The 25281-nt window shown below is 44.3% G+C and overlaps 1 protein-coding gene across 1 annotated transcript in view; it reads left to right on the forward strand.

The window, feature by feature from the left end:
- Cfap43 (cilia and flagella associated protein 43) overlaps positions 1 to 25281 on the forward strand; it is a 102776-nt gene that overhangs the window by 8566 nt on the left and 68929 nt on the right. The window contains exons 4-7 of the mRNA XM_028874652.2: positions 5850 to 6017; positions 14669 to 14819; positions 20688 to 20847; positions 24197 to 24264. Of these exons, the coding sequence (XP_028730485.1) occupies positions 5850 to 6017; positions 14669 to 14819; positions 20688 to 20847; positions 24197 to 24264 (547 nt within the window). The remainder of the gene's footprint in view (positions 1 to 5849; positions 6018 to 14668; positions 14820 to 20687; positions 20848 to 24196; positions 24265 to 25281) is intronic.

The raw sequence follows: 25281 nt of genomic DNA on the forward strand, positions 1-25281 counted from the left end.
TGTGGAGTATTTGTTTAATGATGCAGAGATGTGTTGCATTCTTTTATGCTGCATTTGTTTAATTCTGTAAAGCTGTGTTACTTTGCCTGTCTAAAACACCTGATTGGTCTAATAAAGAGCTGAATGGCCAATAGCTAGGCAGGAGAGAGAAACAGACAGGGTTGGCAGGCAGAGAGAATGAATAGAAGAGAGAGGAGAAGGGAGGAAAAGGAGGAGAGAGGATACCAGGGCCATTCACCCGATACACAAGCCAGCAATGGAATTCGAAGTAAAGAAAGACATGAGTAGAGAAAGGTAAGAGCCCAGAGGCAAGGTAGATGGGATAATTTAAGAAAAGCTGGCTAGAAATAAGCCAAGCTAAGGCTAGGCATTCGTAAGTAAGAATAAGTCTCCAAGCTGGGCAGTGGTGGCGCACGCCTTTATTCTCAGCACTCGGGAGGCAGAGCCAGGCGAATCTCTGTGAGTTCGAGGCCAGCCTGGGCTACAGAGTGACTTCCAGGAAAGGTGCCAAAGCTACACAGAAACACTCTGTCTCAAAAAACAAAACAAAACAAAAAAAGAATAAGTCTCCATGTATTTATTTGGAAGCTGATTGGCATGCCCCCTACAAGCAAAGAGTAAAAAAACCCAACTACAATCTAGTCACATGATAGCTATCTAGAGTCTCTTTTTATAAGGGTTATGATCCTTTTATGACCACTTTCTTCATGATCCAAAGCACCTGGACATATGAATGGAAGGAGGGACTGAAACACCCATAGACAGCAGCAGTTCATGAGCCTGAACTGAAGAGGAGGAGGTGGTTAAATACTTCTGGATGGAATACGAGAATAGTTACATTTCTGTAAGTCTCTATGCCATGGCACTTGACTGAGCTGTTCTCCAAGGCGACACAGTGACAGCACCCGCTTTTTCATAGTTGAACGCTCCACCTTATAAAGCCACTCTTGTCCTTATCGTATGGCCTGCTAATCAGTAAAGAAAGTCAGCAAAGTTTTCTTTGGCGTGTCAGATGGGGTCAAAGCAAAGTCCACTTTTGTCAAGGGAAGCAAGTTGGAAACACTTCTTGACGTCGTACTAGAAACAAACAGCACACTGTTCTTCCTTCATGTTTGAACTGCTTTATTCTGAAGCTACTTGTTAAATGGCTGGGTAGAGTTTAAACCTGGAGGGGCTGAGATATTTCACAGCTTCCAGTAACCTCAGGTACATGAGAGCATCTAACCCAAGAGTGGGTGAGGGGGAAGGGTTCAGGGAGGGACTCCTGGGAGGGGAAAGGTGTTTAAACAGGCCCTCATTGGTTTTCTGAGATCACCCTAACAAATACTACAAAGCAGGTGGCTGAAGCAACAGATATCCACTCTCTTAATTCTGGAGACCAGAATTCCAAGCTCTGGGTGTGGGCAGGCTTGGTCACTTCTGAGGGCTGTAAGTGAATCTGTTCTGTGCCTGGTCAGTTTCCACTGCTGATCTGATGGCCATTTCTGATGTTCCTTGGCCTATAGACATACCATTCTGATCTCTGTCTTCATTCATACACAACACACACATCACACACATGTGTCTGTCTCACAACTGGTCTACTTTTAGGAAGACAGTGATTTTAAATTAGGGCCCAACCCTAATGACTGCATTTGACTTGATTACCTCCATAAAAAAAAAAAATCCTACTTCTAAGTAAGGTCATATTCTGAAGATTAAAACCGATATATGAATGCCGGCCTCTCCCATAGCAATACCTAAAGTATAAGATTGAAGTCAGGACCAGCCTTAAGAAGGCCAGGATGTCAAGTAAGTGCCACATGCAAAGGCCACAAGGTCAAAGAACATACATCAGGTGTGTGTGTGTTGAACCCCTAGATATCAGCCCGTCTCTACCTCCCCAGGGCTGGGATTGCAGGTATACGATGTTATACCCAGCTTCTTTTTGTTAAGCTGGATTCTGAGGACTCTAAGATCCTTCTGTTTCCAAGGCAAGCACTTTACAGAGCTACCTATCACCGCTGCCCCACATGTCAAGTTTTTAGTTAAGAGATCACAATAAATAAACATTAGCCACGAGAGAGAGACCGTGTGAGGCTGGCTCATGAGCAGCCTAATAAATAGGCATCCACCATCTAAATCAGGACACTTCTGAGAATGAAAGGGGGTGTTTAATAATTAATAAAGAGTAATGGGCTTCAAGTGGGGTTCTCCTGGACATACCTATAAGCCCTGCTAAAGGACACGTTGTTGTGTATCAAGGACATGGAAGGAAGTTGAAGGAGGCAATGAAGGAAGATGAGTTGTTTGTTTTTGCTATTTTGGGGGGGCCCACCACCCAGCTCCCAAATAAATCACACACAGAGGCTTATTCTTAATTATAAATGTCAGGCCTTAGCTTGGCCTGTTGCTAGCCAGCTTTCCTTAACAATTATCCCGTCTACGTTTTGCCTCTGGGCTTTTCCTGTAGCTAGAGTTTTCCTGCCTTGCCCACAGTCAGAACAAACCTCTGTCAATTGCCATTCCCACAGCCGCTCAGACCCAACCAAGTAAACACAGAGACTTATATTGCTTACAAACTGTATGACCGTGGCAGGCTTCTTGCTAACTGTTCTTATAGCTTAAATTAATCCATTTCCATAAATCTATACCTTGCCATGTGGCTCATGGCTTACCGGCATCTTTACATGCTGCTTGTTATGGCGGGCAGCTGGCAGTGACTCCCTCCGCCTTTTTGTTCTCTCAATTCTCCTCTCTGTTAGTCCCACCTATACTTCCTGCCTGGTCACTGGCCAATCTGTGTTTTATTTATTGACCAATCAGAGCAATTTGACATACAGACCATCCCACAGCAGTTTCCTGTTCTAATCTTACTCTTACTCTGTGGCTAGCTGGGTGGCTGGCCCCTGGAGTCCTCCTCCTCCTCTGGCTACTCTTCTCTTCTCCTCCCAGATCTCTCCTCCCATATATTCTCCCTGCCTGCCAGCCCCGCCTATCCTTTCTCCTGCCTTGCTATTGGCCGTTCAGTTCTTGATGAGACCGTCAGGTGTGTTAGACAGGCACAGTAACACAGCTTCACAGAGTTAAACAAAGACAACATAAACAAAAGTAACACACCTTAAAATAATATTTTACTACAAGTTGGGGTAGGGCCAAGCTGACCCAGGCCAGGCTGACGAAGGGAACTAAGTAGAGATGTCTACTGGGCAATTGATGGATCTGTTGGGGTTGGGGTAACAGAAAGCCGGGTCGCCGACAGCGGTCAGGAGCAGCTGTCGAGTATGGGCTGCCCTTGGACAGTATGGTGGCTCCTCAGCATCCGGGGCACGTTCTCACTGTTCCATTGCTACTCTATCGCCAGGATGCTGCCCTCTTCGCTTGTCTAACATACGCCACCCGTGAATTTGGGGGAGCCAGAGGAAAGGGAAAGACTTCCTGATGAAAAGCATGGCTTAGAGGTTACACACACCACTGCCAGCTCAGTCACAAGCCATGTCTAACTGCAGTCCGGGGCAATCGTGTGCCTGGCCGAACCCCAGGGGTTCTGTTCCTCAGAGGAGAAACAGAGAACACAAGATGTCTCTGTCACAGGTGTCCAGGACTGGAATACAGGACAGTTCAAACAAATCATCAAAGTCCTGAGAGTAAACAGGAACACCTAAAGAAAGGCCCAGGGGGACGCCCATGAAAGCTACTGAAAAGAGGAACCCCAATGGGGACTCAAAAGGAGCAGCTGTAGGGATGAGGGAGGAGGAGGAGCCCTTGGTGAAGTGGGTTCCAGAATATGCCTCTCCCAGAATCTGTAGAATCCAGTCTGAAGCAAAACCTCAGGGACTAGTTCTTCAGTCGTGCTAAGACGCCAGGGGAGGGAGGGGACAATAGGAGCGGCCACTGCTTGGCTCCTGCCACAGCTGTCTTGAAGGTGGACTCCGGGGGAGAGGGGCGGAGTCAGTTTGTCCACTGGGGAAGAGGGGCGGAGTCAGTTTGTCCACTGGGGGAGAGGGGCGGAGTCAGTTTGTCCGCTGACTTCTGTGTCCCACTGACGAAAGCTTCACTGAGTAGGGTGTTGATGCCTCTGCACTGTCAGGTTTATTGACACCCCCTAGATTTTACACCAGGGGTCCACGGGAAGTCCTTGGGCACACGGAAGCAGGGGTGAAGTAAGAGACAAGTAGAATGTGCCAAGCAGAGTCCGTCAGGAGAGAACTGTCCAGAGAATTGGACAGCCACTACATCAGTGGGAGAGGCCGGTGAGGCACCAGACACAGCTGCGGCTGAGGGGATAATGAGGTGTCCCATAGACACCGTATGGCAGAGGGTCAAGAGTTCTTCCAAAAGGTCGTTAATTGTTAAACATGCCAAATGTGGCAGGGTGGCTAGATAAAGACCTGCTCCATTTGGGATGAAGGCCGATGTCTATGAATACTGGACACAGGTATGTCAAGGGGATGATGGAGATGGGGTACAGGTGTCTTGGGATAAGAAGAGGAGTGGAGGAGAGGCAGCTGAACAGGGGGTTTAGAGCAAGCTCTCAAGACATTGGATTGGAAGTAGAAAGAAGGGAAGTGTGGACGGACAGGTGAGATGAGAGGGAGGATTTTCTTTTTCTCCTAAGATGGTTTAGTTGAGCATGTAAGTGTTGACAGTGAGGACAGGAGGAGCCTGAGGGTACAGAAGAGAAGCACTGTGGATAAAGATGTTCAGGGAGGCAAGACCAGATCCAGCGCCTATGCAGTCAGAGGCGTTAGGTGGGCTTTGCGTACTAACAGGAGAGAAGAAAGATGGTGGCAATTAAACCCATTGGGCCTGGAAACTGGGCTGATTGGACAACAGGATCTGGGACTCCATCTGAGACTTTTCACAAATATGAAGGAAGGGGTGGATGGGCTAAAGGCCTCAGGAGACCGAAGAATGTCTAAAATGGCTGTTGCAGAGCATGGGAGAGAGAACCGGCCAGAGAAACAGGATCGAGGTTGCATCATCGTGAATTCACTTAGGTAATAACTAGGACTTCCTAGCATTACTGGCACACATGCCCTGTGATCCTTGCTCCTGTGCCCACAGAGACCCAGGCTCACTGGCACACATGCCCTGTGATCCTTGCTCCTGTGCCCACAGAGACCCAGGCTTCCAGTTGAATCCATCCAGGATTGACAGGTTTGTCAGTTGCCCGAGGAAAGAAGACAAAGGATTGAGGGAGCCAGAGATTCTGACAAGACTCTAGCTGTGATGGGCAAGGGGTTGGGGTAGGACGGCCAGCCCCGAAGGCAGGGGAAGCAGGAACAAGGCACATTCAGGAAACACCAGTCTGTTTTCTAGTCACTGCTCAGCTGGCCCCTAGGGTAATGAAACTCCACAGTCTAGTGTGTGTGTGTGTTTGTTTTCCATTCCTCTGGCAAAGGACCTAGCTGGTAGGATCTGAGGCTATTTTCTCAAATGGGCAAATCAAATAGTCGATTTTAAAATGATTTTTAAAACTTCAGTAAATGATCTGCTGTCATCAGCGAGTGCCAGACACCCAGATCAGCATGCAGCACTCCGCACTTGGAGATGGAGACACAACACTTGCTTTTCAGCGAATATGATGATATTTACATTTCCCAGGCTTGAGTGAGTTAAATTTGGGTCAAACAAGAAGGACAAAATAGCCCTGGTACAATAGTTCAGTATTAAACATACGTAGTATTTTATTTCTTAAAGGATTCATTTAAATATAGTCATTTAAAAATTTGGTGTTTGTGTCATAGGTTATACAAATTGTATCACAAACTATGCCCCAGCTGATGTGAGTTGTCTTAAAATAAGATCTTTTTCAGATCTAAAATGGAAACAAGCTAATTTTTCCTCAAATGTTGTTTCCCTCTAAGGAACTGGGAATCCAATGTCATCTTATGCAGGAAATCACAGCCTGGAATGGACGTGAGCCAAATGTCCTTCAACCCCATGAACTGGCACCAGATGTGCTTATCAAGTGCAAGTGCAGTGAGCTTGTGGACCATTGAAAGAAGCAACCAGGACCATCATTTCAGGATGAGGTGGGCCTTTGTGATTCCACAACCACGTGTGGTCTTCCTTCACATTCACAGCCCTGACTGGGCCTCTGACAAATTAAGTGGCTTCATTCAATACCACAAGCATGGACACACACACACACACACACACACACACACACACACACACACACACGCAGCTTATTGTAAGTTATAACAGTATTCTGCATCTGTCATAAGCTTGGAGTGGCTGCTCACACATCAGATTGTCTTTGACTTCTCAAGTCCTCTAAGAGCTTGTTCCAACATGTTTAATTTTACAAAATTTGATTGGCTCAAATTAATTTTTCTTTCATATATTACATCCCCACCACAGATTCCCCTCCCCCATCCCCAAGTCCCCACTCCTGCTCACTTCCTTCTCCCGAGATCCATCCTTCCTCTGTCTCCCCTCGGAAAAGAGCAGGCCTCCCAGGGACATCAAGCAAACACAGCATAATATGCTACTATAATGCCAGGCACATACTATCAAATGGAGGCTGCTTGAGACAACACAGTAGGAGGAAAAGGGTCCCATGAGTAGGCAAAAGAGTCAGTGACCGCCCCCTCTCCCACTGTTAGGAGTCCCACAAGAACACCAAGCTACTCAGCCATAACCTCTGCAGGCTCCCATGAGTCTCGGTCAGTTGACTCTGTGGGCCATATTCTTGTGGTGTCCCTGACCCCTCTTGTTCCTCCGATCCTCCCTTCCCCTCCTCCCCATGACTCCGTGAGCTCTGTCTAATGTCTGTCTGTGGGACTCTGCATCTGCTCCTATTGGTTACTGGGTGAAGCCTCTCTGGCCTCTGATGAGGATTCTGCTGGATCCCAGAACACTCTGGGTTGGTGTCCCAGTCCGTCCACCTAAGGCCTTGCCTGGTTACAGAACATGGCTGGTTCAGGCTCTCTGTCCCCCATTACTGGGCGTCTTTGCTAGGGTTACTCTCATACATTCCATGGAGTTTCCATTGCACTAGGTTTCCACCTCACCCCCCAAATGCCCCCCAAGTCCAGTTGTTTATCCAAGTATTTACTCCCCCATCACTTGATCCCTCCCATTCCCATGCCTACCCACCCCCAGTCCACCAACAAAATCTCTTCCATTTCCCTTCCTGGGGGATCATTGTGTCTCTTCCTAAGCCCTCCTTGTTACTTAGCTTCTCTGGGTCTGTGAGCTGGAGCATGATTGTCTTTTACTTTACAGCTAATACCCACTTATAAGTGAGTGTATAGCATGTTTGTCTTTCTGGGTCTGGGTTGCCTCACTCAGGATAATTTTTTTCTAGTTCCATCCATTTGCCTGCAAATTTCATGATGTCATTGTTTATAACAGCTGAGTAATACTTCATTGTGTAACTGTACCACATTTTCTTTATTCATTTTTCAGTTGAGGGACATCTAGCTTATTTCCAGTTTCTAGCTATTACAAATAAAGCTGCTATTAATATAGCTGAGCACGTGTCCTTGTGATAGGATAGATCGTAGTCCTTTGGGTATGTGCCCAGGAGTGGTATAAATTGGTCTTGAGGTAGATTGATTCCCAATTTTCTGAGAAACCTCCATATTGATTTCTAGCAGTGGAGGAATGTTTCCCTGGTTCCACATCCTTGCCAGCATGAGCTGTCACTTGTGTTTTTGATCTTAGCCATTCTGACAGGTGTAAGATGTAATCTCAAAGTCTTTTTGACTTGCATTTCCCTGATGGTTAAAGATACTGAGCATTTCTTTAAGTGTTTCTCGGCCGTTTCAGTTTCCTCTGTTGAGAACTCTCTGTTCAGATCTGTACCCCATTTTTAATTGGATTATTTAATTTGTTGATGTCTATTTTCTTGAGTTCTTTATATATTTTGAATATTAGCCCTCTGTTAGATGAGGAGGTGGTGAAAATCTTTTCCCACTCTGTGGGCTACCATTTTGTCCTATTGGACGGTGTACTTCGCCTTACAGAAGCTTCTCAGTTTCATGAAGTCCCATTTATTGATTTTTGATCTTAGTATGTGTGCTGTTGGTGTTCTGTTCAGGAAGTTGTCTCCTGTGCCAATTCATTCAAAACTGTTCCTCATTTCTCTTTTGTCAGGCTCAGTGTATCTGGTTTTATGTCGAGCTCTTTGAGCCTTGGACTTGAGTTTTGTGCATGGCGATAAATATCGATCTATTTGCATTCTTCAGCATACCAACATCCAGTTAGACCAGCACCATTTGTTGACGATGCTTTCTTTTTTCCATTGTATATTTCTGGCTTCTTTATAAAAAATCAAGGGTCTGCCAGGTGGTGGTGAAAATGTCTTTAATCCTAGCACTCGGGAGGCAGAGGCAGGTGGATCTCTGAGTTTGAGGCCAGGTTGGTCTACAGGGCAAGTTTCAGGACAGCCAGAGCTACACAAAGAGAAATCCTGTCTTGTTAAAAAAAAAAAAAAAAGTCAGGTGTCCACAGATGTGTGAATTTACATCGAGGTCTTCAATTCAACTCCATTGATCAATGTGTCTGTTGTTATGGCAATACCACACAGTTTTTATTACTACAGCTCTGAAGTACAGCTTGAAATCAGGGATGGTGATACCCCCCAGAAATTCTTATATTGTATAGGATTTTTTTTTTTTTTAGCTCTCCTGGGTTTTTGTTTTTCCATATGAAATTGAGTGTTGTTCTTTCAAAATCTGTAAAGAATTGTGTTAGAATTTTGATGAGAATTGCATTGAGTTTGTAGATTGTTTTTGGCAGGATGGCCATTTTTACTATGTTAATCCTACTGATCCATGAGCATGGGAGATCTTTGCATCTTCTGATATCTTCTTCAATTTCATTCTTCAAAGACTTGAAGTTTTATAATACAGGTCTTTCACTTGCTTCAGTGTAACTAGAGTTACCCCAAGGTATTTTATATTATCTGTGGCTATTGTGAAGGGTGTTGTTTCCCTAATTTCTTTCTCAGCCCATTTGTCATTTGTATATAGGAGGGCTAATGATTTTTTTTTTAAGTTAATCTTGTATGCTGCTGCTTCACTGAAATGTTTATCAGCTGTAGGAGTTTTCTGGTAGAATTTTTGAAATCACTTATGTATACTACCATATTATCTACAAATAGCAATACTTTGACTTCTTCCTTTCCAATTTGTATCCCCTTGATCTCCTTCAGTTGTCTTATTGCTCCAGCTAGAACTTCAAATACTATATTGAATAGATATGAAGAGAGTGGACAGCCTTGTCTTGTTACTGATTTTAGTGGAATTGCTTTGGGCTTCTCTCCAAATTTGATGTTGGCTATCAGCTTGCTGTAAATTGCCTTTATTATGTTTAGGTATGTCCCTTTTATCTCTGATCTCCCCAAGACTTTTATCATGAAGGAGTATTAGATTTTGTCAAAGGCTCTTTCAGCATCTAATGAGATGATTGTCTGGTTTTTGTTTTTTGTTTTGTTTTGTTTTGTTTTGTTTTGTTTTGTAGGTTTTTTTTTTTCAGCTTGTTTATATGGTGGATTACACTGACAGATTTTCGAATGCTGACCCATCCCTGCATTTCTCTGAGATGAAGCCTACTTGATCATGGTGGAGGATCTTTTTGATATGTTCTTGAATTGGTTTGCAAGGATTTGGTTTGGCAGTATTTTACTGAGTCTTTTTGCATCAATGTTCATGAGAGAAATTAGTATGTAATTGTATTTCTTTCTTGAATCTTTTGTAGTTTGGGCATCAGGGTGACTATGGCCTCATAAAATGAATTTGGCAATGTTCCTTCTGTTTGTATTTTGCAGACTAATTGAGGAGTATTGATATTAGGTCTTTGAATATCTGACAGAATTGTGTGCTAAAACTGTCTGGCCCTGGTTTTTTGGTTTTGGTTTTGTTTTGTTTTTGGTGGGGAGACTTTTAATGACTGCTTCTATTTCCTTAGAGGTTATAGGTCTATTTAAATTGTTTATCTGATCTTGATTTAACTTTGGTAAGTGGCATCTATTAAGAAAATTGTCCATTTCTTTTAGATTCTTCAATTTTGTGGAGTGCAGATTTTTTTTTAAGATTTATTTATTATGTATACAGTGTTCTGTCTGCATGTATGCCTGCAGGCCAGAAGAGGGCACCAGATCTCATTACAGATGGTTGTGAGCCACCATGTGGTTGCTGGGAACTGAACTCAGGACCTCTGGAAGAGCAGTAGGTGCTCTCAACCTCCGAGCCATCTCTCCAGCCCGTGGAGTGCAGATTTTTAAGTATGACCTGATGATTGTCTGGATTTCCTCATGTCTGTTGTTATATCCCCCTTTTTGTTAATTTGGATATTCTCTCTCTGCCTTTTAGTTAGTTTGGATAAGGGTTTGTCAATCTTGTCGATTTTTCTCAAAGAACCAACTCTTTGTTTCGCTGATTCTTTGTGTTGTTCTCTTTGTTTCTATTTTATTGATTTCAGCCCCGAGTTTGATCATTTCCTGCTGTCTGCTCCTCCTGGCTATGCTTGCTTCCTTCTGTCCTAGCGTGTTGAGGTGTGCTGGGAAGTTGCTGTTAAGTATGAGATCTCTGCAATTTCTTTGTGTAGGAACTTAGTGCTATGAACTTTCCTCTTAGCACTGCTTTCATTGTGTCCCATAAGTTTGGTATGTTGTGTATTCATTTTCAATGAATTCTAGGAAGTCTTTCATTTTCTTTGTTTCTGCCTTGACCCAGCAGTCATTCCATAGAGAGTTGTTGAGTTCCCATGAGTTTGTAGGCTTTCTTTTGTTGTTGATATCCAGCTTTAATCTGTGGTGGTCTGATAAGATACAGACAATTTTTCTGTATCTGTTGAGACTTGTAGGTGGTCAGTTTTGGAGAATGTTCCATGAGGTGCTGAGAAGATGGTATAATCTTTTGTGTTTGGGTGAAGTATTCTGTAGATAACTATTAGGTCCAATGATTCATAATGTCTGTTAGCTCCATTATTTCTCGGTTTAGTTTTTGTCTAGATGACCTGCCCATTGGTGAAAGTGGGGTGTTGAAGTCTCCCATTATCACTGTGCAATGCTCCATGTGTGATTTAAACTTTAGTTATGTTTCTTTTACAAATACAGGTGCCATTGCATTTGGAGCATAGATGTTGAGAATTGAAACATGGGAAAAAAAAAGAAAGAAACATGGGTGGATTTTCCCTTTGATTAGTATGAAATGTCCTTCTCTATCTCTTTTGATTAATTTTGATTGGAAGTCTATTTTGTTAAATATTGGGATAGCTACATTAGCTTGCTTTTTAGTTCCATTTGCTTGGAAAATATTTTTCCAACCCTTTACTCTGAGGTAATGTCTATCTTTGATGTTAAGGTGTGTTTCTTGTATGCAGCAGAAGGATAGGTCCTGTTTTTATATCCATTCTGTTAGCCTGTGATTTTTTAATGATAACATTGAGTTCCATTGATACTAAGAGATATTAATGACCAATGATTGTTAATTTCTGTTATGTTGTTGTTGTTGTTGTTGGTGGTGGTGTGTGTGTGTGTTTCCCTCCTTTCAGTTTTACTAGTGTGAGATTATCTAGTGCCTATGTTTTCATGGGTGTAGTTAACTTCCTTCGGTTGGAGTTTTCCTTCTAGTACCTGGGTTTGTGTTTAAACTTAACTTTGTCATATAATATCTTGTTTTCTCCATCCATGGTGACTGAAAGTTTTGCTGGGTATAATAGTCTGGGCTGGTAATCGTGGTCTCTTAGAGTCTGCAGACATCTGTCCCAGCCCCTTTGGCTTTCAGAGCCTCTGTTGAGAAGTAGGGTGTGATTCTAATGGGTCTGCCTTCATATGCTGCTTTGCCTTTTCCCTTGCAGCTTTTAATGCTCTTCCTTTGTTGTGCATGTTTAGTGGCTTGATTATTCTGTGGCTTGCAGACTTTCTTTTCTGATCTAATCTACTTGATGTTCTGTAAGCTTCTTGTAATTTTATAGGTATCTCCTTCTTTAGATTAGGAAAATTTTTCTTCTATAATTTTGTTAAATATATTTTCTAGGTTTTTGAGTTGAGATTCTTCTCCTTCTTCTATTACTATTATTCTTATGTTTGGTCTTTTCACAGTGTCCCAGATTTTCTGGATGTTTTGTGCTAGAAGTTTTTTATATTTAACATTTTCTTTGACTGGTGAATTTATTTTTCTATCATATCTTCAACACCTGAGATTCTCTCTTCCATCTCTTGTATTCTGTTGGTGATGCTTGCGTCTGTAGTTCCTGTTTGCTTACTCAGATTTTCCATGTTCAGAATTCCCTCAGTTTGTGTTTTCTTTATTGCTTCTATTTCAATTTTCAGGTCTTGAATAATTTCCTTTACCCATTTGTTTTTTTTTTCTTGACTTTCTTGGCATTCTTTAAGGAATTTATTGATTTCTTCCAACTTTTTGGTTGTCTTTTCCTCAATTTCTTTAATGGAGTTTTTTTTATTTCCTCCTTAAGGACCTCTATCATCTTCATAAAACTGTTCTTAAGGCATTTTCCTGTGCTTCAGCTGAGTTGGGATAGCTAGGTCTTGCTATAGTAGGATAGCTGGGGTCTGGTGGTGCCATATTACCCTGGCTGTTGTTGATTTTGTTCTTACACTGGCATTTAGGCATCTGGGTCTGGGTTGATTATAGCTCAGTCCTGATTTCTGAGTTTATCTTTGTCGGGTGGGTGTTTTGTTCCTTGGTTTCTGTTTCATCTCTGGTCTTTTAGTCTTTGTGGCCTGGATTTCTGCAGCTCCTGTGACCTCTGATCAGGTTGGGAGCAGGCCTTCTCCAGGTTAGCTTGGCCTTTGGTGCAGCAGGGGTCTCTGTTCTCTGTTCTTCTGACTGGTGTGGCCTGTCCAGAAGTCCCCCGGGTGGAGTCAGGGCCTGGCCTCAGGGTTGGTGATGAGGTAGGAGGGGTGGTCGATGGAACGGGGTCTTTGGGGACAGAACCTAGGGAGCGGGGCAGTTCAGCCGGCAGGAGGGTCACTCACCTGTTCTTCTCACTGCTGTGGCCTTCAAACTAATGTTTTAAAAAGTTACTATTGTATAAAAAAGGACCCCAGTGACCTTTTGTTCCATTTCTGTGGAACTCTACTAACGTCTCTAAAATAAGAGTCTGTTGGCTATCAGAAGCATGCAGAGTGCAGTGTTACAGTCAGCCATGTTATCCGAGCCGGGGTCCACACAGCGTAGAATCACTGGAGTTACCCACTGAAAAAGAAATGTGTCAAAGGGAAGTTCTGGAGGAAATAGTCATAGTTGATAATGGATGTCTGTTGCAAAGAGTTCCAAGTCCCAAAATGCCACTGGGTTGACCATTTTCAGTGAAGTTCAAGGAATGATGGGGAGACATACTCTTGAAATTGCAATTAGGTAACATGTGTATCCAGAAAGAAACCAAAACAGAAAAAAGCCATCTATTTAAACTGGAGGCATCTGAGAGTTCTGATTAGCACATTTTCTCCCTCAGGTTCTTTTCACAAGAGCCCAGTGAGTGGACAAGTCTCTCTCCAGTCATTGTTCACAACACTGTCTCTTAATAAAGCAGGTGATGTCTACCAGTGCTACTACACTGGGGCAGGCCTGATTTATCACACACACACACACACACACACACACACACACACACACACACACGCGCGCGCGCTTTCTTCCTGTGAGTCTCTCGAATGTTCCTCTGCCTTTCCGAATGTTGACTGGTGTAACTTTTTCATAGACCAGTGAAGTGAGGGGCACCTAAGAGGACTGTCAGGACCCAGAGCACTCAGCCACATATCCAGGCAGCGTACTCCGCTTATGTGACCTTTCTCCAAAATCACTTCACCGTCCATAGAGCACAACCAAAGAAGCCTCTGGTTTAATGCCGTAAATTCTCCACACCCACTTTTATAGCCACATCAGGAGCAGAAAGTAGATAGATGGGAAACTTCAAGATGGATTTTTGTCACCAGAAATTGCAGAGGTGGTTGAGTTCTGACTATATATGTGTTTTTTATTTGATTTAGTTGCCAACACTCAAAATTTGAGATATTTCTCACAAATATACAGGTGACGGTATTTTAGAACCAAAATTCTTGCACATCAGCAACTCTCTCAGCTGGAACTGAGTGGTACTTGTCACCTTTACAAGAAAAGGACACTCTCCTATTGGTTACACACACACTACACCACACCACACACACACACACCACATACACACACACACCACTTTACACACACACCACATACACACACACACCACACAAACACCACACACCCACACACCACACACACCACACACACACCACACACACACACCACACACACACACACCACACACACATACCACACACACACACACACACCACACACACACCACACACACATACCACACACACACACACACACACACACACACACACACACATACCACACACACACCACATACACACACACACCACACACACACCACACACCTGTGCCCAGCCCCTAAAGCATTCAAGTTTACAGTTTCTGTTTCACACATTAACTTTGGATCTTCTCAATAATCCCCATGCATTTCATTTTTAACGACACGTAACTTGTCACTTTATGGCATATATTTTAAAACTTGTTTCTTTGGCCCTTACATTCTCGTGTGTTTTTATGGCAAAACAGCTTCGCATCTCACACTGATACACAGAGCCTCCACCCATAACTGGTTTCTGTTACTCCATTTACTTGGGTGTCTCCTTTATCTACAGGCTGGTAAAGCTACCTCTGGAAGATGGGTCACTCGTAAACGAAACAGATATGCTTTTCCCCACCTCGCTGCGGAAAGATCTCATTTATGGGCCTATACTGCCACTGTCAGCCATTGCCGGGCTGGTGGGTGAGGAGGCAGAGACGTTCAGGGTAATTTTCTTGCTTGCTCCAAGGTGGTGGTAGTCTTGGAAGTGAGGTCTCGTTTACTTATGAGACAGCTGGGAATGGAGGGCCCTCCTGACTGTTACTGCATTACCTAAGAAGCCAAGACTCCGGATGCCTGAGTCTGGACAATCGGGAAGCCGGTGGCAGGCATCAGGTACCCAGATGCGATCCACGGTTTTGTTGGGAGACTGGGACGCATCCAAGCAGAGCTGCGGGGTGGGAGTTGGCAGGTGTCGGGGATGAAGCGGCGGTGGCGGGGATGGAGATGCAGATGTTAGTGTGGCTCTCACAGGCAGCAGCTGGAGGCAAAGGGAGATGCTGGGGACTAAGCTGAGAAAGCCTGAGGGATGAGAACAGGGATGGAGAAGAGGGCACTGCCAACTTCAGGAGAAGGAGGGGGAGTCTGCAAGAAGGCCCAGCCCTGAGTACAAGTGAATGCAGGGGAGAGGAAAACGTGGTGGGGGTTGAGGCCAAGGGGTGTTGAAATGAGAGAATTTGTCAACAGCTTCACACCCATTCTCCCCCTTGCTTGCTTTTCACACATTTACACAAGCTCCTTCCACATGGTAGACTCTCTGGCAGCGGGACCACCTGGTAACCAAGCTGCAAGGACCTTGTCAGAGGAAGCAGATGAAGAGACAGAGACAGACAGAGAGAGAGAGAGAGAGAGAGAGAGAGAGAGAGAGAGAGAGAGAGAGAGAGAGAGATTAACTCACTACTCAGGGTGATAACTGTGACAGCAGGGCGGTGGGGGATAAGGCAGGGATCGCCGTACAGTCAGCCTCTTTCTTGAGACTTGAAGCACAAGGAGCAGTTTTGGGTCCAGGGACAGCATGTCCAGAGCCCTGGGGTGAGACTGTGGGGCATGTTTGAGAGGCTGCGATGAATGGGGGTAAAAATACTAAATGTGGTTTAGAGTGATGCTCAGGCGGGAGACAGGGCAAGAAAGTCACAGGGCAAGGCATTTGGGATGAAGATGAGGAGCACGAGTCCCCTAGGCCACAGGGTCCTGTTACACCAATGTCCCATGAAGCTAAGCAAAGGATAGAGGGTGGATGTGTGCCCAAGAGAAACGGTACTGCCAAAAGTGAATGGATGGGCGTTAGAAGTAACTCACAGTGAAAAACCAGATGATCATGCAATGTCTGCGGCAGGCAGACAAGAGAAAAGACTCATGTTCATAACATTTTTTCTAACAAATGGCAGTTATTCACTTTTGTAAATTAGGAAGCACGGCTAATTCTTGTCTGGTCTAGATTCCGGGGGGATGCATCACCCACTCTCAGCCACAAGAGGGCAGCAAAAATAAAAAAGGCATCCTATCTGGTTATTTGGTGCCTGAAGCCACCCAATCTCTCTATCTTTCTCTGTCTTTCTCTGTCTCTCTCTCTCTGTTTTCCTCTCTCCTTGTCTCTCCCTCTCTCCCCCTCTCCTCCCTTCACCCTTCCTCTCCCTCCCTTTCTTTCTAGTCCTCTCTCCAGTAAACGTGTAGAGTCCTATTTCATACTTCACACTAAATAACGAGTCCAACCTAAAACATTTAAAATCCAGGCAACTGTCTTTTACCTTTGGAAGATGCTATGAGACATCTCATTTAAACACCTCTGGGTAGTGGCCATGGACAAATGTGAGTCCTGGGGGCAGCCGTGTGCACCCGTCAGCCAGCATATGGGGCCTAATCAGAAGCTCTAGCTGAAGAAGTAAGGTGAAGGGACATAAGACTCCCGCTGCTAGCCTCTGAGAGTGCACATCTGCACCTCCACACATCTGCACACGCGCACACCACACAGAGGGAAAAAGTGAATGCCTAGACCTGGAGTTGCTGTGTTAAACAAGGCTCATAAACAAACTAAATAGCTTCATTTCCTGGGGCCTTCTGCTCTGTGTGTTCTCACCATTTTCTGAAAGTAGAAATTTAATGCTGCAGTGTTAAAACTCTGTCATATAGATGGCACATTACACAGAGTTTAACTTAGAAATCTAATTTCCCAGTAGCTTGCCCTTTCGTTTCACACACACACACACACACACACACACACACACACGGAGTAAAATAGATAAAACATTGATTAGTTATTGTCCAATGAGAAGTACAGGAAAAGGTTATCTCTCAAATGCTTCCATTTCCTTTCTTTAAATGTCATTTCTCTGTTTTTTTTTTCTTCACAAATCCACTTGTATTTATTTACTTTTCATTAGTTTAAATCCAGGAAGGGTACAGCATCACACGGATTCTGTGTCCGACGGCCTTTGCAGGAAGGTGGTTCGGAATTTGGCACGAACCATGCCGCTGTCCCCACGGGCCCGAGTCACTTTTCCCCGGATCACTCTGGCTTTGTTTGGTTTGCCTCCAGGAGTCACTGTGCTGTTTTTTGCTTTATACACATAAGCACATCTCTTGCCCAAGCAGAATTCCGTTTCATCTCGAGCATAAACACCTTCAGTTTTAAGAAGAGCTGTGTGCTCTCTCTGGTTCCAGAGACCTTGCACCTCAGCCTTCCAGACACATTTGCCTTTTAGAAGTCCTGTTCCCAGCAGGCCCCAGGAATCTCCATCTCTGTTTTCTTAAATATTTTGGATTTTTGTTCATTTTTATGTCATGTGTGAGTGTTTTGTCTGCATGTATGCCTGTACCATGTGCATGCCTGGCTCTCAAGGAGGCCAAAAGAGGGTGTCAGATCCCCTGGAACTGGACTTACAGGCACGTGTGAGCTGCCGTGTAGGCGCTGGGAACTGAACCCAGGTCCTCTGGAAGAGCAGCCAGTGCTCTTAACTGCTGAGCTAACTCTCCAGCCCCAAGAATGTCATTTCTTGTGACCTGGGTACTAATGGCAAAGAAATCAATAATGATTTGATCTCTGTAAGAGTCTCAAAAGTTGGCAAGCTGGGGACTTTTACAAGATTACAGACATTCAATAATCCCATTTTCTTTTTTGTAGCTACTACTGGAACGGCACATTGTAGGCCTTTAAATAGGCCCAATACACATTATGCAAGTTATTCGGGGGCAGTAGAAACTTATCCAGTTGTGTGTGGGGAAAATCAAAAGCAGACATTACCTGGGCAGAAACCAAATCCAACGTTTAAGCACAAGGGTCCAGTTTCCTTGTTCCATCAACCTTTAAAAATCATACACACAATTCAGTAAATAAGAATCTATTTGATAAGCTCAAATATTCTTCAACATCTTTGTGTTTTTCCAACTTTTCGTTCAGTGTGAAGTTGGAGTCCGATTTTCCATTTTAGTCTAGAAGTGACCAGAATGTGGCAAGTGTGATCTCAGAGGACTAGGAAAGGAGGCTGAGTTGGCCAATGTTTTTAGACACAATTACAATACAGAACCAAAAGTCATGACATCTACTCATACAATCCATGTGCCCCACATTTATTCTTAAGTAACCAACTACATTATTAAAATAATACAAAATCAAACTTGCAAAAAATGAAAAAGAAAAAAATATATAATTGTAGTTTAACTTTCCACAGCCAGAAAATTCCCAAGTCTTAATCCTCACATGCATTTATACATGGATCCACTGGTATTGGGGTATTGGTGGCATTTGTTTTGGAGAGTTGGGGGTGTCTTTTTTTTTAAGATTTTGCAAGCTGGACACTAGTGTACTTTACCAGCATTGGGGAGACAGAAGCAGGTAGATCAAAAGTTCCAGGCTAGCCTGGGCTACACAGTGAGATCCTATCTCAAAAATAAATAAGTAAATAAAATGTTAAGTACACTTAGCTGTTCCAAATTAGAGTCTTTTCTATGATTTCATCCATCAGATGTCATCAGAGCCACTCCAGAGGGTTTAAGTACCATGCTTCAGTGGATGTCTCCCAGTCAAATCCCACAGAAAAGCCATTAATGGGAGACAGTCTACTCCCATTGGTTGGGGGGGGGATGGTTCCTTTTTTTAAAGCGGGGTTGGGGGAGGTGATTATTCAGGCTTTTATTTTCCAACTATCCAAGTCTGTGAGGACACGAAATAGATCGATCATATAATTCAAGCCACCTCCCCCTTTAAAATGTCACTGTGATGCATCTTTGGTCTGAACACTGCCTTGGTCGTATTTCAAGGTCCACCTGAACAATGGCTCTCTCCACTCTCCTCACTCAACCAATCCCTGCTCCTGTAACCCATAGGCCCGTGTCAGCATCAACTGTCTGCTCTCTGATTCTGCTGTTCCCTGACTCTTCTCTACATGACTGTCCCATTGAGAAGAAACTAGACTGGACGCACTGGCTGCCGTATGACCAACAGCCAGCATTTGTGTGTTGGAATATGTAACATCAATGACCTGTGTCAGTTGAGAATCTGGTAGGACTGCTGCTGTCACTACCATGAATCTACAAACATTTCGTAAACTAAAAGCCATGTGTCATCTATGATCAACAACTGAGTATTTATTAGGAAGGTGGTCAGCACAGCGAGCAGTCCATAATGGAAGATGGCTGTGCGTGTGGTCGCCAGGACTTCCCAAGTATAGCACCTGCCTCCTCTTTACTTCTCTTCACGTTTCTCAGCACATTCTCTACATTCAGCTTTGCAACTTATTTTTTATTCTGTTTCCCTTAATTGGAAGGTAAACTCCATGAGGCAAGGGAATTTTCTCTGTCATTCCCTACCACATGTGGATGCTTGGAAGAGCGTCTGGAAAAGGCCAAATACACAGAACTCTTAAAGCATATAAGCATGCTAGGAATTTGGCCCCTACCTTGTTGACAAAGTTTATGTCAGTGGGTACAAGGATGCCAGAAGAGAAATAAGGGACAATTCTTAGTTGTGTAAAACTATAGGAAGTTCACCATACACACATGTGCACACACATGCACTTGCAGGCATGCACACAAGTGCATGCACGCGCACACTCATACATTTCAATAGTTAAATAGAAAGGAGCGGCATAAGGATGTGGCTCAGTGGCAGAGGGCTTGTTAGCATGGGAGAGCCCCTAGCACTGTCCAAAAAGAAGGGGGGGAGGGAGCGAGAGAGAGGAGGGAAGGAACGAACAAAGGGGGACCTGAGGGGGTAAGGGGGAAAGGAAGAGAAAGAGAAAGAGAGAGGGAAAGATGGAGAGAGGGAGAGAAAAGAGAGGAAGAGAGGGGAAGGAGAGAGGGGGAAATGGAGGCCATATTCTAATATCCTGAATTCAAAATCTGGTGCTTCCGGCAACATTATTTCTGACATGGTTGCCAAAGCCATCTTGAGCTTCAGGGAGGAGAGTCTGTGGTCTGTTCAAGACTTACTAAGAGGAGGCCTTGGGGTCTGGCCCTGCTGACAGGGGACAGTCTCTCCTTGCTGAGCATAGTGCCAAAGGGCATGGCAAAACAGCTAGCACCACCACTGAAGGCTAGCCTGAACAAACATGAATGATCAAGACCCAAATTAGAGGATCCGGAGTCAGGCTGAAGGTCATCTCACTGCCTTTGAAAGCTAGCCAAGCGGAGGCCCCAAGTTGACCTCTGACATTAATGACCCTTGCAAGACCAGAAGACAGGGTGCTAATGACAGTCCTTGAAAGGGGCGTGTCTGTAGCCAACCAAGGTCTGGAGGTGCCAAAGGTGGCCACCAAGAAACAGTCAGTGGGGTGCTCATCAAAACTTTCATCAGAGTCTGTAAAAAGAGAACTCTGAAATCATTGGCAGGACAGCCTTAGTTGTTCATAGTGAAATCAAATATACAGAGAAAAATGGAGAGAAGAGAACTCACTCTGATGTTGAAAATATAGGGCCAGCGTGTGTGTTCAAAATAGCCACTCACTCTGGTTTCTTTTGACAGTTGTGGTGGTGGGTGTCTCTGTGGGTCTTGACCATGATTGCTGTCTTAACACATGAATGCTATTCTCTCCCCAAAGCCGAAAGATGATATATATCCTTTGCTTCACCCAACTATGCATTGCTGGACTCCATCAAGCGACCTGTATGTTGGGTGTGAAGAGGGTCATCTTCTGATGATTAATGCAGAGACCTTGAAGGTGACTGTGCTCCAGAAGGCGGAAGAGATAACACTTCTGGGTAAGAAACTGTTCTGCTTGTCCAGAAGTACAGCTGTGGGGTCAGCCTTACTCGCCCTTCAAGATGGTGTTTTGTGTATCAAGTCTTTCTCTGTCCCCCCAGCCAGATCCCAAATAATGACGTCGAGACTTCTTCTTAGTTAGGAAAGCTTAGCCTATAGCTTAGGCGTGTTCCTAACCAGCTCTTATAAGTTAAATTTACCCATTATATTACTCTATATTCTATCATGTGTCATTACCTCTCTTCCATCTTGCATCTCTTGTTTCCTCTCTGTTTCTCCAAGCTTTTGCATGCCTAGATTCCTCCTCTAACTTTCTCTCTTTCCTTGGAAGTCCCATCTATACCTCCTGCCTAGCTATTGGCCATTCCATTCTTTGTCAAACCAATCACAACCATATATCTTCATGGTGTAAAAATATCCCACAACAGTTTTGGTCCTGGATTTTCTCTTCTTAGAGACATCCTGAGGCCTCTTCAGTTTGGCCCTCTATTACCAAATACTGTGGATACACCTTGCGCCTAACCACTGTTTACCAAGTGTTAATAGTCTCCTAGTACCGCTTTACATGCTCATGTCATGAAATCCTCAGCACACCATAAGAAGATACATCTATGGCTCTACAATACATGAGGTTTGAAAAGCGTCCTCATCTTCATGGGCCAGTAAGATGTCTCAGCAAGTTATGGTGCTTGCCACCAAGTTTAGGTGCTTGCCACCAAGTTTAGGTGCTTGCCACCAAGTTAAGTTGCCTGCTCTGCCAATCTGGGTTTGATCCCCAGAATCCTCATGGATGGATGGAGTTGTCCTCTGACTTCCACATACAAACCGTGGCACACATATCCCACCCCCACCACCACACATGAGCTCAAACCCAACAAACTCACATTCACATAAGCTGTGGGGCTGACAGCAGCACCCAGGGACCAAGGCCTCAGACTCCCAGTTCTGACAGCAGCACCCAGGGACCAAGGCCTCAGACTCCCCAGTTCTGATCTCCAGTTCTACTCAGTCAGCTAATTCTGTCTTTTTCTGTCTCCCACTCCTTTCAAACCCCCTTCCTGTGCTAGCTGTCTCTAAATCTGCCATCCATTCTGAAGATTTAAAACAAACCTCCTTCTCGTGTGGTTTGTTACTTCAAGGACCACCTTATCATCTCTCCCTTACATCCAGTGTCCATTCTTGGTTCCATCAGCTGTGGCCAATGTGCCACAAGAACCCACCCCCACCCAAGTATGGGCTCTGGGGAGCGAAGCTCCCTGGGGCCAGCTACTCAATGTGGTGATCGCAACAGATCACCACAACTCAAGCCTGCACTGTGACTCTCGATCATCCAGCTCACCTCTTCATACCTTGATTTTTTCAATAAATACCATTTTTCTGACATTAATCAACATCCAGCCCAAAACAAACAGCTGGTTACCATCACATTGTTCATATTGAAGACATGTTTAACACCCAGTTCAGGGGCGTGCTGCCCTAATGTCCTGCCTCCTTCCTCTGGTCCTCGCTGCCACATTGATGTCATTTTCCATTGGCCCCAGGATGGGTTTTGCTAACCAGTGTTTCTTCCTGGTGCTTCACAGATCTGCCTCCTGATCATTCTCTCGCCTCTTCTCCTCTCCATATTACCCAGTGTCTGGCTCAGGTATCACTCCCTCTTGCCAATTCTCTACAACTTCAGTGTCCTTCATGGACTCCCTCTCCCATTCTCTGACTCACACTTTCCAGCAAAGCTTTCCCACATGCCCCTCCTCATTGTGACTGTCCCCCCACACACACTAGCCCTGATCCTCTCCATAGAGGATCTGCAGTGTTACCTGGATGCTCTCTAAGAGCAAGCCTCTGCTGGCTCAGTCCAGCATCAGGTTATTCCACTTAAACCTGTTTTAACCTCTCATCATTCTCGTGCTCTTTGGCTGCCTTTTGTAGCTGAATTTGTTAGGGATGTCCATTTCTCTCTGGCCTACTCACTCCCTCTGGACTCTCCCTGGCCCCGCCCCAACCTTCCCGCACATTAGGAGCTCACACTGGAATACCATGGGCTCCACGACTCAACTGGAGCCTCACCCTGGGCTATCACATTGTCCCCAAGCCTCTCTTCTCTCTGGGTCATCAGCTGACTGAGGTCACTGAGAGGCTTGTGTCACTTTTAATTCCACTATAGAATCAAGTGGCCTCTGCAAGTTCTTGCACAGTGAACGATACAGCAGGGCTTCTCATTCTGAATACCTATCACATTTCTAGTGTCTGTTACACGATTAGACTTAATCATGTTGTCTTAAACATTGTTCACAATTTCTTTTCTGTGTATTTTTTTTTACTGTGTATTATAAATGCTTTCAAATATTTATTTATCAACCAGGTGTGGAGGCACAAGAGACTGTAATCCCAGCACTCAAGAGACTGAGGCAGGTGGATTATGAATTTGAAACCAGCCCAAATTACCAAAAAAGGCATACAAACAACCCTTTTTTTTTTTTTAAAAAGCAATACATATTTTTTTTCAAGTGCCACTAACTATAATGTGGAAAGCACCAGTCAAGGGGTAGTAGAGGTTACCTGTATGACAAGTACATGATCACACACTTTCCATCCTCTAGGGACATCAATATTATTAAATACAGGTTGACAAATAAACATAGTCAGGGGACTGAGAGTATACAGACACCCCCAAGTGGGCTGTAGGTCAATCAGAATTGTTTGTTTGCAGATTAATTTAGCCACAGTTCAGGAAGAGTGTCCTCAAAGCAGGTGTCTGTAAGAAGCAGACCCCTAGAGCAGACTGTAAGACTCCAGGGGCACCTGGCTTGCAGAGGGGACGGCTGGATGGTGGGCAGTAACTGAAGGAAAGGCCGGATTTCCCAGGAGCCAGCAACATCAGACATGTTCTGGGCAGCAAACGAACATTTTGATGGATGCTGTCAAACCCCTTAATGGTAATTACCGTGTTTTCCTACATAAACTGCAACACAGTTTTGTTATTTCCTCCCCAAAGACAATATTTTACTAATAACAAGTGTTCCTGAAGAACTTTTCTCCTAATGTGCTTTACTTATTGATATAAATGTACATGACATAAAACGTACAAATCTTAAGTACACAGCCCAATAATAGTAGTTTTGAGTTCGTCGGTCTTTGCCACCAGCCTTTCCCAATCCCTGGCAATGCTTTTCTGAAAACAGAAATGCATTTGCTATATGGTTCTCTAACATGAGTCCACAGATCACTACTCTAGACCTCCAACACAACTTGTTGGACTTCTACAGTGAATCACTCCCACACAGCTCTTACTGTTCATTGTTACTCTTAACTATGTTGTCTAATTTCTCATTTGTTATTTCCCCAAAGATGAAGGCCAGCTTATCAGTCCGTTCACACTGGTGTATCAGAAGGATGGCATGCTCGCTTCTGGAATTGTAATGTATTCTATTTCTCAGAATTCCTTGATTCATGAAAAAGCAGAGTCCCCTTTGTTGCGGCTTATGTTTATGAGCCATATTTTGGCATGCTGGATTCTTTCAGAGTAGCACTTACAATTGTTTCCTTGTTGAATTTTATGATAAAAAATTCACTAGGAAAACTTTCCATTACATGAAAAAAGAGAAGACAGGTAATGAATGATCATGTCTATATTGTTGCCAATAAACGACAGTGGGCTTTAAAAACCTGCTGCTGTCCCCCTCCCACCCAGGGGAGAAACACCCAGTTCTCTGCAGGCCAGACTGTGCCTGTTTCTCCAATAGTAAGGTTTCTCCTTATACAGTGAAAGTATCACATCTCATAGCAGTCAGCAGAAAGTGAACCTGGGTCATGCACCCAAGCACTGTGCTTTTACCTACTAGAACACACAGTCCCAGGAAGTTTGAAATGGGGGCAGATCACGTGTTTCCAAATAGTTGTAATCAGTGTCATCCATGATAAGATTGGCAACAGCAATGGAAATCTCAGGTCTAGTTGAAGCTGCCCTGGGTCCATTGTTAGCTTGGTTACTGCCATGGGTCACCTTGAGGCCAATGAGGCAGTGGCATCAGGATGAAAGGCTTTGTTCCACTGAGCAGAAGCCACCTTGAGCCGCCATGCCTACTTACATTTCCCTTCCTGGAGTTTTTAACAGAAAATTGCTCCTGTTTCCTACATTTAGTTTACATTTGTGGCCTTTAAGACTCTTATCTTCTTCAAGGCCACTGCCCTTGTCCTGATGAGGGATGGAGGATGAGGATGAGCTTGGGGAAAGCAGTTTGCGTGTCTCTCCCACCACCCAAGTCTCAGCCATGTGAAGTCACATCTCTTAAATGTGTTAGTTACAATGAGGTTCAACCTAGAAAATGATGGCTACCTTTCCCCCAAGCCTCTTAACTATTGTAGAAATAACTCACATTCCTCTTAGAATAGAAATCATTCCATTAAGTCTGTTTATCAGCAACTGGTTGACC

Source organism: Peromyscus leucopus, chromosome 1 (genome assembly GCF_004664715.2).
Source record: "Peromyscus leucopus breed LL Stock chromosome 1, UCI_PerLeu_2.1, whole genome shotgun sequence".
Lineage (NCBI taxonomy): Eukaryota > Metazoa > Chordata > Mammalia > Rodentia > Cricetidae > Peromyscus > Peromyscus leucopus.